The sequence below is a fragment of the Herpailurus yagouaroundi genome, unplaced genomic scaffold, assembly GCF_014898765.1.
Source record: "Herpailurus yagouaroundi ecotype Mexico unplaced genomic scaffold, PumYag 162, whole genome shotgun sequence".
Classification (NCBI taxonomy): domain Eukaryota; kingdom Metazoa; phylum Chordata; class Mammalia; order Carnivora; family Felidae; genus Herpailurus; species Herpailurus yagouaroundi.
This window is the reverse complement of record NW_024412403.1, coordinates 72,946,696-72,960,266: the sequence shown is the minus strand read 5'-3', so window position 1 is coordinate 72,960,266 and position 13,571 is coordinate 72,946,696. Positions and strand designations below refer to the sequence as shown.

General features: G+C 46.4%; 2 protein-coding genes across 3 annotated transcripts in view; both read right to left on the bottom strand.

Annotated features, from left to right (window-relative positions):
- NRROS (negative regulator of reactive oxygen species) overlaps positions 1–7,104 on the bottom strand; it is a 29,145-nt gene extending 22,041 nt beyond the window's left edge. The window contains exon 1 of one of the 2 annotated variants that reach the window (XM_040484862.1): positions 6,893–7,104. In XM_040484862.1, coding sequence (XP_040340796.1) covers positions 6,893–7,000 — 108 coding nt within the window. In that variant the 5' untranslated portion in view covers positions 7,001–7,104. The remainder of the gene's footprint in view (positions 1–6,892) is intronic. The other variant, XM_040484861.1, reaches the window with a different exon arrangement.
- A 3,666-nt stretch (positions 7,105–10,770) lies between these two features.
- LOC121035815 (60S ribosomal protein L7a-like) lies at positions 10,771–11,347 on the bottom strand. Its single transcript, XM_040483651.1, is given in 1 exon segment — positions 10,771–11,347. A coding segment is annotated over 1 exon segment (567 nt). The 5' UTR covers positions 11,338–11,347.
- Between the last annotated feature and the right edge of the window lie 2,224 nt (positions 11,348–13,571).

Sequence of the window (13,571 nt, the reverse complement as noted above, 5' to 3'; positions counted from 1 at the left end):
GAGCATGAACGGGGGAGGGGCAGAGAGAGAGGGAGACACAGAATCGGAAACAGGCTCCAGGCTCCGAGCCATCAGCCCAGAGCCTGACGCGGGGCTCGAACTCACGGACCGCGAGATCGTGACCTGGCTGAAGTCGGACGCTTAACCAACTGCGCCACCCAGGTGCCCCCCCCCCCCATTGTGAAAATTTTTAACACACAGCAAAGTTGAAAGAATTTGACAGTGATTGCTGGTATACCCATCACACAGATTGTGCTATTAACATTTTACTATATTTGTTTTTATCACATAGCTATCGATCTACCTATCCTTCTATCCATCCTTCAATCCATCTTATTTTTTTTAAGATCTTTTGTTTTTTTACTTTTGAGAGAGAGAGAGACAGAGAGACAGAGAGAGCACAAGCGAGAGAGAGGCAAAGAGAAAGGGAGACAGAGAATCCCAAACAGGCTCCCCACTGCCAGCACAGAACCCGACATGGCCCTGGCACTCACGAGTTGTGAGATCATGACCCGAGCTGAAACCAAGAATCATATGCTTAACTGACTGAGCCACCTAGGATCTCAAGTGGTCTCATTTTTTGATGCATTTATAAATGGACTGCAGTCAGGGCGCCTAGGTGGCTCAGTGGGTTAAGTGTCCGACTCTTGATTGCGGCTCAGGTCATGATGTCATGGTTTGTGAGTTCGAGCCCCGCATTGGGTTCTGTGCTGACAGTGCAGAGCCTGCTTGGGATCCTCTCTCTTCCTCTCTCTGTCCCTCCCCTGTGCTCTCTCAATAAGTAAATAAATAAATAAACAAACTTTTAAAAAAGATATAGATTGCAGTCATCAGTATACTTCCCCCTAAAAACTTTAGAATGCATATCAAGCGATTTAACAAAAAATGAAGCTACTACTTGTTCAACCTTCTAGATCAATCTAATTAATTTAATCGAGATTGCAAAGTCAGCTATTTGGAGAAAAGTTTGTCTTGTTAAAAAAAAAAAAAAGATTTGACAATCACTGCTTTAGAGTCCTCAGAATTAGGAGGAAAGCTGTCTACACTGCAGTGTAAATGACTGATATCCCTTTAATACACTGCTCTTTAATGGGTATCTTACACTTCACAGCTCTTTACACGGATATGCTCTTTAATACAAGGCTCTTTTATATCGGTAATGATGAAATGTAATAAAGTTTTCATGGTGTAGGTTCAGGACGGTAGGGGAGATGATTTTGTCTTTCTCAAAATCCCTCAAATTGCACTGACAAGGTGGCTGCCTGTTCTAAGGCTGATTTTTTTTTTCACTACAACTTATTTGAATTCACAGAGGAATGGGAGTAATGTGATTTTAAAAGAAGAAATCCCCTCCGCCAAAAATAACAATGATTTTTTTTTAATTTTTTTTTTCAACGTTTATTCATTTTTGGGACAGAGAGAGACAGAGCATGAACGGGGGAGGGGCAGAGAGAGAGGGAGACACAGAATCGGAAACAGGCTCCAGGCTCCGAGCCATCCGCCCAGAGCCTGACGCGGGGCTCGAACTCACGGACCGCGAGATCATGACCTGGCTGAAGTCGGACGCTTAACCGACTGCGCCACCCAGGCGCCCCAACAATGATTTTTAAAATAATATTCTTCTCAAGTTTATCTATTTTGAGAGAGAAAGAGCGCATCCGCAAGCGGGGGAGGAGCAAAAAGAGAGGGAGAGGGAATCCCAAGCAGGCTCCATAACGTCAGCGTGGAGCCCCATGCAGGGCTCAAACTCACGGACGGTGAGATCATGACCTGAGCTGAAACCAAGAACTGGACGCTTCACCAAATAAACAACCCAGGTGCCCGATACCAATGATTTTTAGGGGATTCTTGGATAAAGCCAAAACAATTGGATTATAACTTAACACTATTGAATAATAATAGCAATAACAGCATGAAGTTGCAAAGTCTTCTTACCGACCTTGGATCTCGTTTAGTACTTCACAACAGTTCTATAAAATAGGCGTTGCTGTCTCCATTTTCACTGTGGTAAAATACCCGTATAAGCTACCATTTTAAACCTTTTTGAGCGTACAATTCAGTAGCATTAAATACATTCACTTTGCCATGCGATCTCACCATAAGCCTTCTCCAGACCTATCCAGCATCCCAAATGGAAACTCGGTACCCACCTAACAGGAACTCTCTATTCTCCCTCCCCTCAGTTCCTGGTAACCACAGTTCTTTCTTTTTTCTTTTTCTTTTTTTAAAATTTTTTAAAGTTTATTTATGAGAGACAGAGACAGCATGAGTGGAGGAGGGGCAGAGAGAGAGGGAGATACAGAACCTGAAGGAGGCTCTAGGCTCTGAGCTGTCAACACAGAACCAGACACGGGGCTTGAACTCACAAACTGTGAGATCATGACCTGAGCTGAAGTCGGATGCTTAACCGACTGAGCCACCCAGGTACTCCCACAGTCCTTTCTTTATCTATACATTTGCCTATCCTAGGTACCTTGTGTAAGTGGAATCATGTAACATCTGCCCTTTTGTGCCTGGCTTATTTCATTTAGCATCAGGTTTCTAGTCCCTCCATGTCATAGCATGTATGAGAATGTCATTCCTTTTTATAGCTGAATAATATTCCATTGTATGTATAGATCACATTTTGTTTATCCATTCACTCATCGACGGACATTTGGGTTATTTCCACCTTTTGGCCACTGTGAATAAGACTGCTATGAATACTGGAATGAAAATCTATGTTCAAGTCCCTGCTTATTATCTCCATTTTATAGATAAGAAGTCCAAGGTTCAGAAAGACCCAAATCAATTGTTCAACAAGCCAAAACCCAAGTTCTGGCCCAGGTAGGAGGTGCTGGATGTGCGCCTGCCTGGGACGAATATATGTTGAGTGAATGTTCAGCTGGGTTGCACAGGTTTGTATTTGTTGGCAAATAGGTATCCCATGAGCCTGGCCCCTCTCTTGGAACTGCCAGGCCCCACCATGATCGAGCAGCCAGGGAGGTTAACACCTGACCCAACATGGGCCCCAGGATTCTGCTTCTAATGACAATGTCCATTCCGATTGGTCAGTGCCTCTGCCATGCAGTGTTTGATATTGTGAATAGTAAGTACCCCTGAGTGCTCATGGGGCCATGGCCTTCTGTGGGTAACCTGTCAATGCCATGAAGTGTAACTATGACAAAGGTGAAGGCCTTTACAGGTTTGCAAAAGGAGCTACAAAGCCTGGGAAAAACCTGGGAATTTAGAAGGAAACAAGAAGCCAGTATTACTAAATATAATGGAAGCTTCAGTTCAGGGATTGGGGAAAGTCTGGAGAGCCTAGAACAAGAGAAAGGCCATCAGGAGAGTCCCATGAGGAGGTCTACAGCTGTCAGCCTAGACAGTGATAAGGAGACCATTAGCGTGTCTGAAAGCTGAAGGAGGTGACCCAGGGCCAACCCAGGAAAGACCTGAGGGAGAGAGCTCAGCCTTGGCATCTGGTAGGACCCCCAAGGAGACATTGGAAAGGCAGGAGAGACCCAAGGGACCATAGCTGGTCTAGACGAGGAGTAACAACAGGAAGGACCAGAAGGAACCAGTGTCCAGCCTGACGTCTAGAAAGGAGTGACATGAAGTTACTGGAGAACATGATGTGCACATCAAGATGAGCCCCTGCCGGCACCGTGGGTGCTGGGCTGCCTCAGACATTTAGGTCCTGCTTGAGAAGACAGATCCCCAAGGTAAAAAGGTAAAAGGACAGAGTCAAGGTAAAAAGACAGAGCCCCAAGTGCTATCTTCTGTGGAGAAATCCCTTCCTGATTCTTTTTTTTTCTTGGAGGTGGCAGCAGAAAGTTTCTTGGGGCACACAGCTAGCACCTGACTACAGCGACCTTCTGGGTTGGGGCTGGATGTGGGGCATCCCTGTGTCCTCACAGGGCTTTGTGGCCACATTCAGCCCATCATAGGCACTAGCTCTGCTCCTTATGCCTACCTCGCTGGTGAGAACACGACAGGGTTCTACTTCCTCCTTTATTCCCTTTGTTGGTCTGAAATCACTCATGCATTAGAGCAAGAAGATACATGTGCTTTGGTGTCAGCACCTGACTCCATTTGCTCTGGAAATCAGTTGGTTCTTCCTACCCACACTCATTTCTCCTTCTGGTAACATCTCCTCAATTCCCCTTTGAGGAAACCACCTCTTCCTTTTTATTCCTTTTTTATTTTGTTGCTTTTTAATTGTAAAATACTCATAGCCTAAAATTTACCATCTTAACCATTTTTATTTTTATTTATTATTTTTTTTAATGTTTATTCATCGGGCGGGGAGGGACAGAGAGAGGGGGGCACAGAATCTGAAGCAGGCTCCAGGCTTTGAGCTATCAGCACAGAGCCCAATGTGGGGCTCGAACCCATGAACTGGGAGATTATGACCTGAGCTGAAGTTGGACGCTCAACTGACTGAGCCACCCAGGCGCCCCATTAACCATTTTTAAACATAAAACTCAATAGTGTTAAGTACATTTCCATTGTCATGCAACAAACCCCCTTCCTTTCTTAAGAAGCCCACATTTGTTTGGGTTTGACCTCAATCCCTGGCTCCAAGGAGGGGCCTATGCACGAGGCCTCAGACCAGGCCCATCAGAGCCCCCTATTTCCCTAACCACAGTGATGGGTTTACATTGGGTACATCACAGATGACAAGCCCATGACAATCAAGAGAAGGACTCTTGTTAGAACTATTGGGAAAGAGGCTTTCTGTTCCTGCCTTCAGATGCCAAACTTGTGGGAACTAAGCTTGGAGCTGCAGTTCTTTGAATTCATGGAGGAATGGGATCATCTTTGCCACCAACTTTAGGACCTGCCTAATAACAGGAAAAGGCAAAGCTGGCAGTGTTTGAGCACCTGGACCCACCCATGCTTGAAGCTATTTCACACAGGCTTTTTGGTTATTTGAAACAATATTTTTTTTTCCCCTGAAGCCAGGCTGAGTTAGGTTTTTGTCATTTCTAACTAAAAGACCCCTGAACTCAGGTTTACAGTTGCTTGTGAAGCTTGACAAGATCCAAGTGCCAGTGTCCTTTTTCCCTCTCCTCTCCTCTCCTCTCCGAGCTTTCAGAGATCATCCCCTCACCTAGCCCAGAAGCCCCTACACATTGAGCACATGACATTTTATCAGTGATGTTGTGAAGAATAGTTTGAGGGGTGGGAAATGAGTATAATAAAGGAGTTCTATCAAAGGCAAAAAAGATTCATCACTAATATCCAGGCATGTCAGTAAGCATCGCTGAGCATATAGCATGTCCTGAGCAAGATAAGGTTTTTCAGTCATGGTTGAAAGCCCACTGTCCCCTAACTTCTGTGGTTATAATGTGGGTCTGAGGATAGCGTGAGGTACATCTAGTTGTCCATCCAAGAGTCTAGTTTACACTTTGTGGTGTGTATGCACACTGCAGTCAGAATGAAAATTGTAACGGGTACTGGCATCACTCTTCTGTGAGGAAGAAACAAGCCAGCGACAGAGGTCAGTGCATTCCTAAAAAGGCCTCAGGCCAAAGACCCCAGGCCCTGCCTTCTGTTTGGGAAGTCCCTGCTCTTGAATGAATGGTTTAAGCACTATGTGGGATCAGGTTTATATGGGTTTTCATGAAGTTCCTATAAGGGTGCCCACTAGATGAAGCACCCTCTTTGTGAAACAGACTTTTGTTTTGTTTTCTTTTAACCTAAAGGCAATAATCAAGGTTTTGTTTTGTTCAATTTTTTTTTCTTGCCCCACGATTTTCTAATCACCCCTAGGAACTCTCAGACATACATGTACAAACCTATGGGGTGTGCAAGAAAAATAAATAAGTCTCAGGGCTATAAAACCCAGCAAACCATCAGCGTCTACTGCAGCACAGCCAGTAGGTGAAGGGGGCACAACATGGGGGCTCGCAGGGCCAGCTCTAGGTACTGAATGTTTCTCCCATCAGACTCCAGTAGGCTGCACCCATCAGGGAAGAAACCTCCAGTGGGGTCCCCTGGAAGTGCACCACTCAGGACCAGCCCTCTCCAGGGGCTCCATTCTTAAGATCCTGCTCAGCCTCCTATAGTTCCAGCCATAGCTGGGCACGTGGCCACCTTCTCTCTGGGGTAAAGCGTGGTCAGTGGCTCCTTACTTATGACAGCTCCTAAGTGCACAGGGATACAAGCTGAACCTCTATAATCTGGCCCACATGGATAGGCCACCAGGGCTACTACAGAAGAGCACTGGACAAGGGGCCAGAAAAGCCTGGGGTCTAGGTTCCCTCTGATACTTACTAGCTGTGGGTCCGAGTAACAACACCGTATAGAATTTCCCAGGGACAAAAACTCTGGGGAGTGGGCTTTGCCTGTCTTATTCAAGTTCTATCCCCAATACCTTGAAGGCACCGACACATGTAAGACATCCATAAATATGTGTCCCTGTAAATGAGTCTCAGTGCCTTCATCTATGAAATGGTGATTCTCAGTCCACGTCGTGGGACAGGAAAGGAGATCCGTCAAAGCACTCAGCATGCTGAGTGTTCACAGTAGAGTCTTATCACCTCCTCCAGTCACTCAGCCCAGGAAGGGAGCATTAGTGTTCCCATTTCACAGATGAAGAAACTGAGGCTCAAGTGTTCTCCCCAGAGAGCCAGGACTCAAACCCCCAAAGGAGGAATCCGAAGCCTTCATTGCTTTCACTGCACCACACCACCTTTTTGGGCTGTAAGTGCTCCCTGAGGGAGGTTTCTCCACCTACCCGGAGCTGTGGCCCCCAAACCGAGCACAAAAGCGGTGGCGTTTGGATGCAGCAAGCCACAACTTCCCCGTCAGTCCTGAGCTGCGAGCCACGGACGCTGACCTCCTACCACCCAGCCGCGCGCCAGCTCGCCCACCCCAGCAGGGCTGTCCCGCAGGAAATACTCACGGCTCCCGCAGGCCCAGGCGGCTCCGCGGGGCGCATCCTCTCCCGGGGCTTCGGACTCCTCGAGAGCAGCCGAACGCGGGGCTGGGCTGCCTCCTCTCCCTGGGGCATCAGATTATTTTAGCACTTGCGGAAGGAACGGACGGAAACTGAAGTCACATGGAGAGCAAGCTGCTCAGCGACTCAGCACTCGCAAGAGCAGGCATCTTAGAGGGAACTGCCCTGCGGTGCTGACAGGGGGATGGGAGAGGGCGGCTGCGCAGGGCCCCCCACCCCGCGCAGGGCCGCTTGCACGTTAGCCACGAGTCCGGTTATTTGGGGGGGTCTCCCAGGACTGCTAACCAAGGTTACCCAGGCTTTCTTGCCTTAAAGCCTTTTTTTTTTTTTTTTTTTAGTTTTATTTTAATCACCCTTGTGATCACAAGTGCACTCCTTAATCCGCATTGCCTATTTTCACCCATTCCCCCACCCACCTCCCCTCTGGTAACCATCAGTTTGTTCTCTATAGTTAGTGTTTTTCTTGGTTTGCCTCTCCCTCTTTTTTTTTCCCCTTTGCTCATTTGTTTTGTTTCTTAAATTAACATATGAGCGAAGTCATATGGTATTTGTCTTTCTCTGACTTATTTTGCTTAGCATTATACTTTGTAGCTTAATCCATGTGGTTGTAAATGGCAAGATTTCATTCTTTTTTATGGCTGAGTAATAGTCCATTGAGTATATATACCACATCTTTATCCATTCATCAATTGATGGACGCTTGGGCTGCATCCATAGTTTGGCTATTGTAAATAATGCTTCTAGAAACATAAGGAAGCATATATCCCTTTGAATTAGTATTTTTGGATTCTTTGTGTAAATACCCAGTATTTTGCTGGCTCATAGGGTAGTTCTATTTTTAACTTCTTGAGGAACCTCCATACTATTTTCCACAGTGGCTGCACCAGTTTGCATTCCCACTAACAGTGCACAAAGGTTCCTTTTTCTCCACATCCTCGCCAGCACTTGTTGTTTCTTATGTTTTTCATTTTAGCCATTCAGACAGATATGAGTAATATCTCATTGTAGTTTTGATTTGCATTTCCCTGATAAGTAATGATGAGCATGTCTGTTCATGTCTTCTGCCCATTTTTAATTGGATTATTTGGGTGGTTGAGGTGTGTAAGTTCTTCATATATTTTGGATATTAACCTTTTTTCAGATGTCATTTGCAAATATCTTCTCCATTCAGTAGGTTGTCTTTTAGTTTTGTTTTGTTGCTTGTTTCCTTTGCCGTGCAGAAGCTTTTTATTTTGACATAGTCCTAACAGTTTATTTTTGCTTTTGTTTCCCTTGCGTCAAAGGACCTATCTAGAAAAACGTTGCAATGGCCAGTGTCAGAGAAGCTACTGCCTGTGCTCTCTTCTATGATTTTTATGGTTTCAGGTCTCACATTTAGGTCTTTAATCCATTTTGACTCTCTTGCCTTAGAGATTTTGAGGGGTGGTGAACCAATTCCTATGAGCTCTGCTGACCCAGAAACTCTTCCCCACGGTTATAGCCCAGGGTCAAGCAGGAGCAGACTTGGGATATTGGTAGGATATGCATTTTTTTCCGATCAGGAGAGAGTCCACCTTTGGAAGAGTCATCCACTCAGATAGTTTATTAATAATCTCCTTTTATGTGTCCCACATGTCAAAAAAAGAAAAACACACAGAAATTGTTTTGTGGTGAACTTTTTGAGTACCATGAACTTAAAAAAAATTTTTTTTAATGTTTATTTACTTTGTGAGAGATAGAGACAGAATGTGAGAGGGGGAGGGGCAGAGAGAAAGAGAAGGAGACACAGAATTCTAAGCAGGCTCGCAGCACAGAGCCCAGCATGAGACTCAAACTCATGAACCACGAGATCACGACCTGAGCCAAAGACTCGAACTCATAAACTGTGAGATCATGACCTGAGCCAAAGACTGAGCCACCAGGTTCCCCATCAAGTGCCATGAACTTCTTGATCATAGGTTGCATGGATTAAGTTTTTTTCCTTATATGTACAAATTTCCCTGCTAGCTCTTGCCAAGAGGTCAAAAGAATAATTGAGCTAATAATAGCCACCATCGGCTGTCAGGCACTACTATGCTAAGAGCTTTCTGTGCATTACCTCATTGGTCCTGTACTCGAGGAACTTGAATCTAGTGGAGAAGGCAAAATATTTATAGTGTCTGCTGCATCCCAAGTGAGAAATGCAGGCAACCACAGTAGGAGTCAGGGAAGGGATCTTCTGTTCTTTCCCATCAGAGCTAGAGGGTTAAAGTGTCCTGGAGGGCTGGCTCCCATCTCTTGTAGCCTGTTGATTTGTGATGCTGTATGGCATTATTATTCTTGGAATGTCCATCCTAAGAGAACAAGAGTAAGTCGTTCCTGCTCCAAATACCCAGAAAATTGTCTTTGCTCCGTAAAATATTCATTCATGATGGTAATAATGATGACATTAATGAAAAACTCAATAAAAGTCAAATGGAAGAGAACGAAGTTTCTCTTCCAGGCCTTTTTCTTCTTGTGGGATGCATTTTCTACTCACGTGTCTTTTGTGTCAACCTGTATGTTGAGAACTCCTGAATTACAATCTCCAGCTCCAACGTTCTCTCCCAAGATCTTCCCAATAGGATCCAGACTTTTGTTTTTAACTGTCTGCTGGTCAGTCAACTCCTCCCAGAGTGGCTGCAATGAAATATATCCTAAACTGAATTTTTATCCTTTGTCCCAGCCAGTTTCTCTCCCTGTTTGGCTGTCACTGTTCATGGGAAGACTTTACCCCTCGCATCCAATTGGCCACCCATTCGTACTGATTCTAACTCGGAATCCAATCTTACTCTTCATCCTTTCTGCCACTGTTCTGGGTCTAGATTCATCAATTCCTGTCTGGATCATTTCAGTAGCTTCCTGTCTCTCTGTCAGGGCTCTCTGTCTCCGATGTAGATTCCACCCAGTTGCCGCAGGCGTCTTTCTAAAATGTGTATCCGATCATCTCACTCCCTGCTTAAAGCACTTCACGGCTTGCCATTGCCTTTCTTACCTTAAAACCAGGTTCAACGAGTTTAGGGGTTCCTCAGAGGCGCCTAAGGACTGCTTGGTGGGACTCCGGGCATTTCATTACCTCCTCATCCCAAACAATTCCACTTTTAAATGTTTTATGCTTTGAGATTCTTCACAGAATTTCTCTCAAGAAAGGCAGTGGCCACCCCCTCAAAAAACAAAAACAAAAACAGTTACAAAACCAGTGGTCTTCATGGATGTGTGGAGACAGGCCAGTCTGTTGGCAAATTGCACCAACAGCTCTAGAGCGAGCTGGAAGGACCTAAGACTTCCAGTTGAAACCAATGTTGCTTTGCAGCTGAAGACAGATCACTTTTCATGCCAGCAAGGCTGTAGCCCTGGCTGCAGAGTCCAGGATTGGACCCCTTCCCAAGCAGGCTGGTCGAGACAGAGGGGATCAGGGTACTTCCTCTGGAGTTCAACCGTGCATCCAGCCCTGCCCTAGCCAAGCACATCCCTCCTTGGGATGGTGACAGTCTGGGGGACTCTGAGCCTTTTTCTTTGAGCCTGCTCCATATGTGAGTTTGTACCCATCTCCTGCTCAACTGTAACAAAGCCAAATTTAGTGTCAAGCAGGACACCAGGGTTTCTGAGGAGATGTGAGGTGAAAGCAAGAAGCTGGACACTTGTCAACTGGGGGAGAAAGTCCAGGTGCCTCCTGTAGCCTGGTCTTGCCTCCAGCCTCTCGTCATTTTTACCTCCCACACTTCAACATGTGTCTACAAGTGGGTTTCAACCAGTCTTTTTTGTTTTCTTTTTTTGAAAGAGAACTCTTTATGACTTTGATGTACAGAACATTCAACAGCACACACTCAGCCCGGTTTGGTGGCCAGTTCTTTAGGCTTTGGTTTCTCCAATTTGGCGATGTGAGCCATCGACTTTGGACCCAGGACGTTACCTCCTCAGTGACAGTGAATGTCATCATTTCTGTCGTTGTAATTGGTCCTAATGGTTTCCATCAGCTTAGCCAGAGCACCTTTGTCTTCCGAGTTATCCTGTGTGAAGGCAACATTGGTGCAGGTCTTCCTGTAGGCAAGATGCCCTAGTCTGGCCTTCACCTTGATAATGCAGTGGGGGACCCTCATCTTATGACATAGGGCAGGCAGGAAGACAACCGACTCAATGGGATCCACATCATGTGCAATCACTACCAGCAGAGACTTCTTATTTTCCATTAAGGTGGTGACAGTTTTAACCCCAGCTTGAAGGACAGGTGGCCACCGAGGGGGGGCATGCCCTTTGCTGGCAGCTTTCTTCTCATCCCAGGCCAACAATATCTGCTTCTTCTCTTGCTTTGTCTCTGGTCTGTATTTGTGGGCCAGCTTAAGCAGTTGAATAGCTGTTTGGCGGTCCAAGGCCTGGGTGACCTGGTTAATCATGAGAGGCACTTTAAAAAAATTTTTTTTGTTACATTTTATTTATTTTTGATAGACAGACAGACAGAGCACAAGTGGGGGAGGGGCAGAGAGAGACGGAGACACAGAATCCAAAGCAGGCTCCAGGATCCGAGCTGTCAGCACAGAGCCTGACACGGGGTTTGAACTCACAAACCGAGACATCATGACCTGAGCCAAAGTCAGACACTCCACCGACTGAACCACCCAGGCACCCCCATGAGAGGCACTTTTAGACGTTTCTAGAGAAGAGGCCTTTGCCTCTGCAGCCAGATGTAGTGGGGCCATTTGAAGAAGCAGGTGAGGTCGCTTTTGGGCTGGATGTCCTATCTGATGCCAAAATTTGTGGGCCTTTTCTCAAACAGGAGATCGACCACCTTCTTGGCCTCCTGAGTTTTGACGACAGTGGGGGCTGGGACTACCTTCTTCCTCTTAGCCTTCTTTCCTTTCAGTGAAGAGAGTGGGTTCATCCAATCTGGTCTGCTCACAATTTCCCTAAACACAGAACAAATGTTCCCCACTCTGTATTCCCTCTGTCAGAGGCTTCCCTTATTTGCAATGGCTTCTCCTCCGCCTACCCCAACCCTCCCCATCCCCAAGGCATTGCTTGGGTTCCCCTCCTCTGCAAAGCCTCCCCACCGAGATCTCCCTGTGGTGTTTTCTAGTCCACCTTGGGTTCTCTGCCCCAACCACAGACAGGGCAGCCCTTCCATCTGGCCCTATACCTTGGTAGCTGGGCCTGGCCAAGCAATGAGCTGGTGCCTCCCCCACTTTCCTGGCCTCGGCACATGACAGGGAGGGGATTTCCTTTGGGGCCCTAACTGGGAATTGTTCTCTTGCCCCACATCAGCCGGCTGCTGGGGGAGAGTCTTCAGTAGTTTCATTTCCCTCGTTTGGAATGTAGTTTTTAAGAACCAAAAGTCAAAAACGGAAAGAGGAGAGGCCACCGCCCACAGTGGAACCACTCAACCCCTCATGATGCCAGTCCTGGAAAAGCTTAGGGTTCAATGCAACGACTGAGGGTGAGGGAGGGTGGCTTGGCTGAAGGTCCTTCTTGGCTTGTTTACTCCTTTGCTGTAACCGTTTGGGGAGGGGGTGGGTCTCAAATCCTCAGGTCAGCTCCTCCTGCTCCTTGTTGCCCATGAGGTGGGGACTTACACAATTCACAAAGCTCTCCTAGGATAATGAGCCCATGGCCTCACTCAGCCACTAATTCCAGTAACTGACCTCCGTGTGGACCCTGCCCCTGCCTCTTCCTTTTCTAGAAATACTGACAGTATCAACATATGATCAAAGATTTCGTGTGGGGCAAATATGACAAGATTCCAGCAGAAGTATCCTGTCAGTGCCAAGGTGCAGCTAGCACTGTGACACTGATGGGGAGGGACACACACGATAGGCATGGTTCGGTTCAGGGCAGAGTTGGGAGGGAATGAATCATGCAAAGACAGGTGCTGGGAGAGTCATGGGAGAAAGGTGCATGACTATTGGGTGACTCCAAAGGAAGCTTTGTGGAAAAGGCAGCGTCTGAACTGCATGCTTACAAGATGGGACTGGGTGTGGGGTCAAAGCCTGAAGGAGAGATCAGGAAGGTGATGCATGAGATAAAGTCATGCCAAGGAGAGACTGTAGGAGAGGTGATGGCATCTCTCTGCACGTCTGCAGGAGTCTGATCAAGGTTCTTCTGTCCGGTGCTGCACACGGGCAGTTCTTGTTCCACTTCTGCCTTTCCGGGGGCAGGGGGTCCTGGCAGGCAGGGACTATGGTTTGTTCACATTGGTATGCATCCCTAGCAATACCTGGTCTAGCACCTAGTGGGTGCCCAGCAAAGGTTTTTCTCTCTTTCTTTCTTTCTTTTTATTGAAGTGTTGTTGGCGAACAATACATACAATATTGTATTCGTTTCGGGGGTACAATATAGTGATTCAATATCTACATACAGTAAGAAGTGATCACTGTGAGAAGACTAGCTACCACCTGTCACCATACAAAGTTGTTACAATATTGTTAACTATATTCCCTAATGCTGTGCCACTACATCTCCTTAATGTATCTTATACCTTTTAAATCCCCGTCTCCTATTTTTCCCGTCGCCCTACCCCTTCCCTCTCACAACCACCAGATTGTTTTCTGCATGAGTCTGTTTCCATTTGTTTGTTTGTTTGTTTGAATGCTTATTTATTTTGAGAGGGACAGAGAGAGCAGGGGAGGGGCATAGA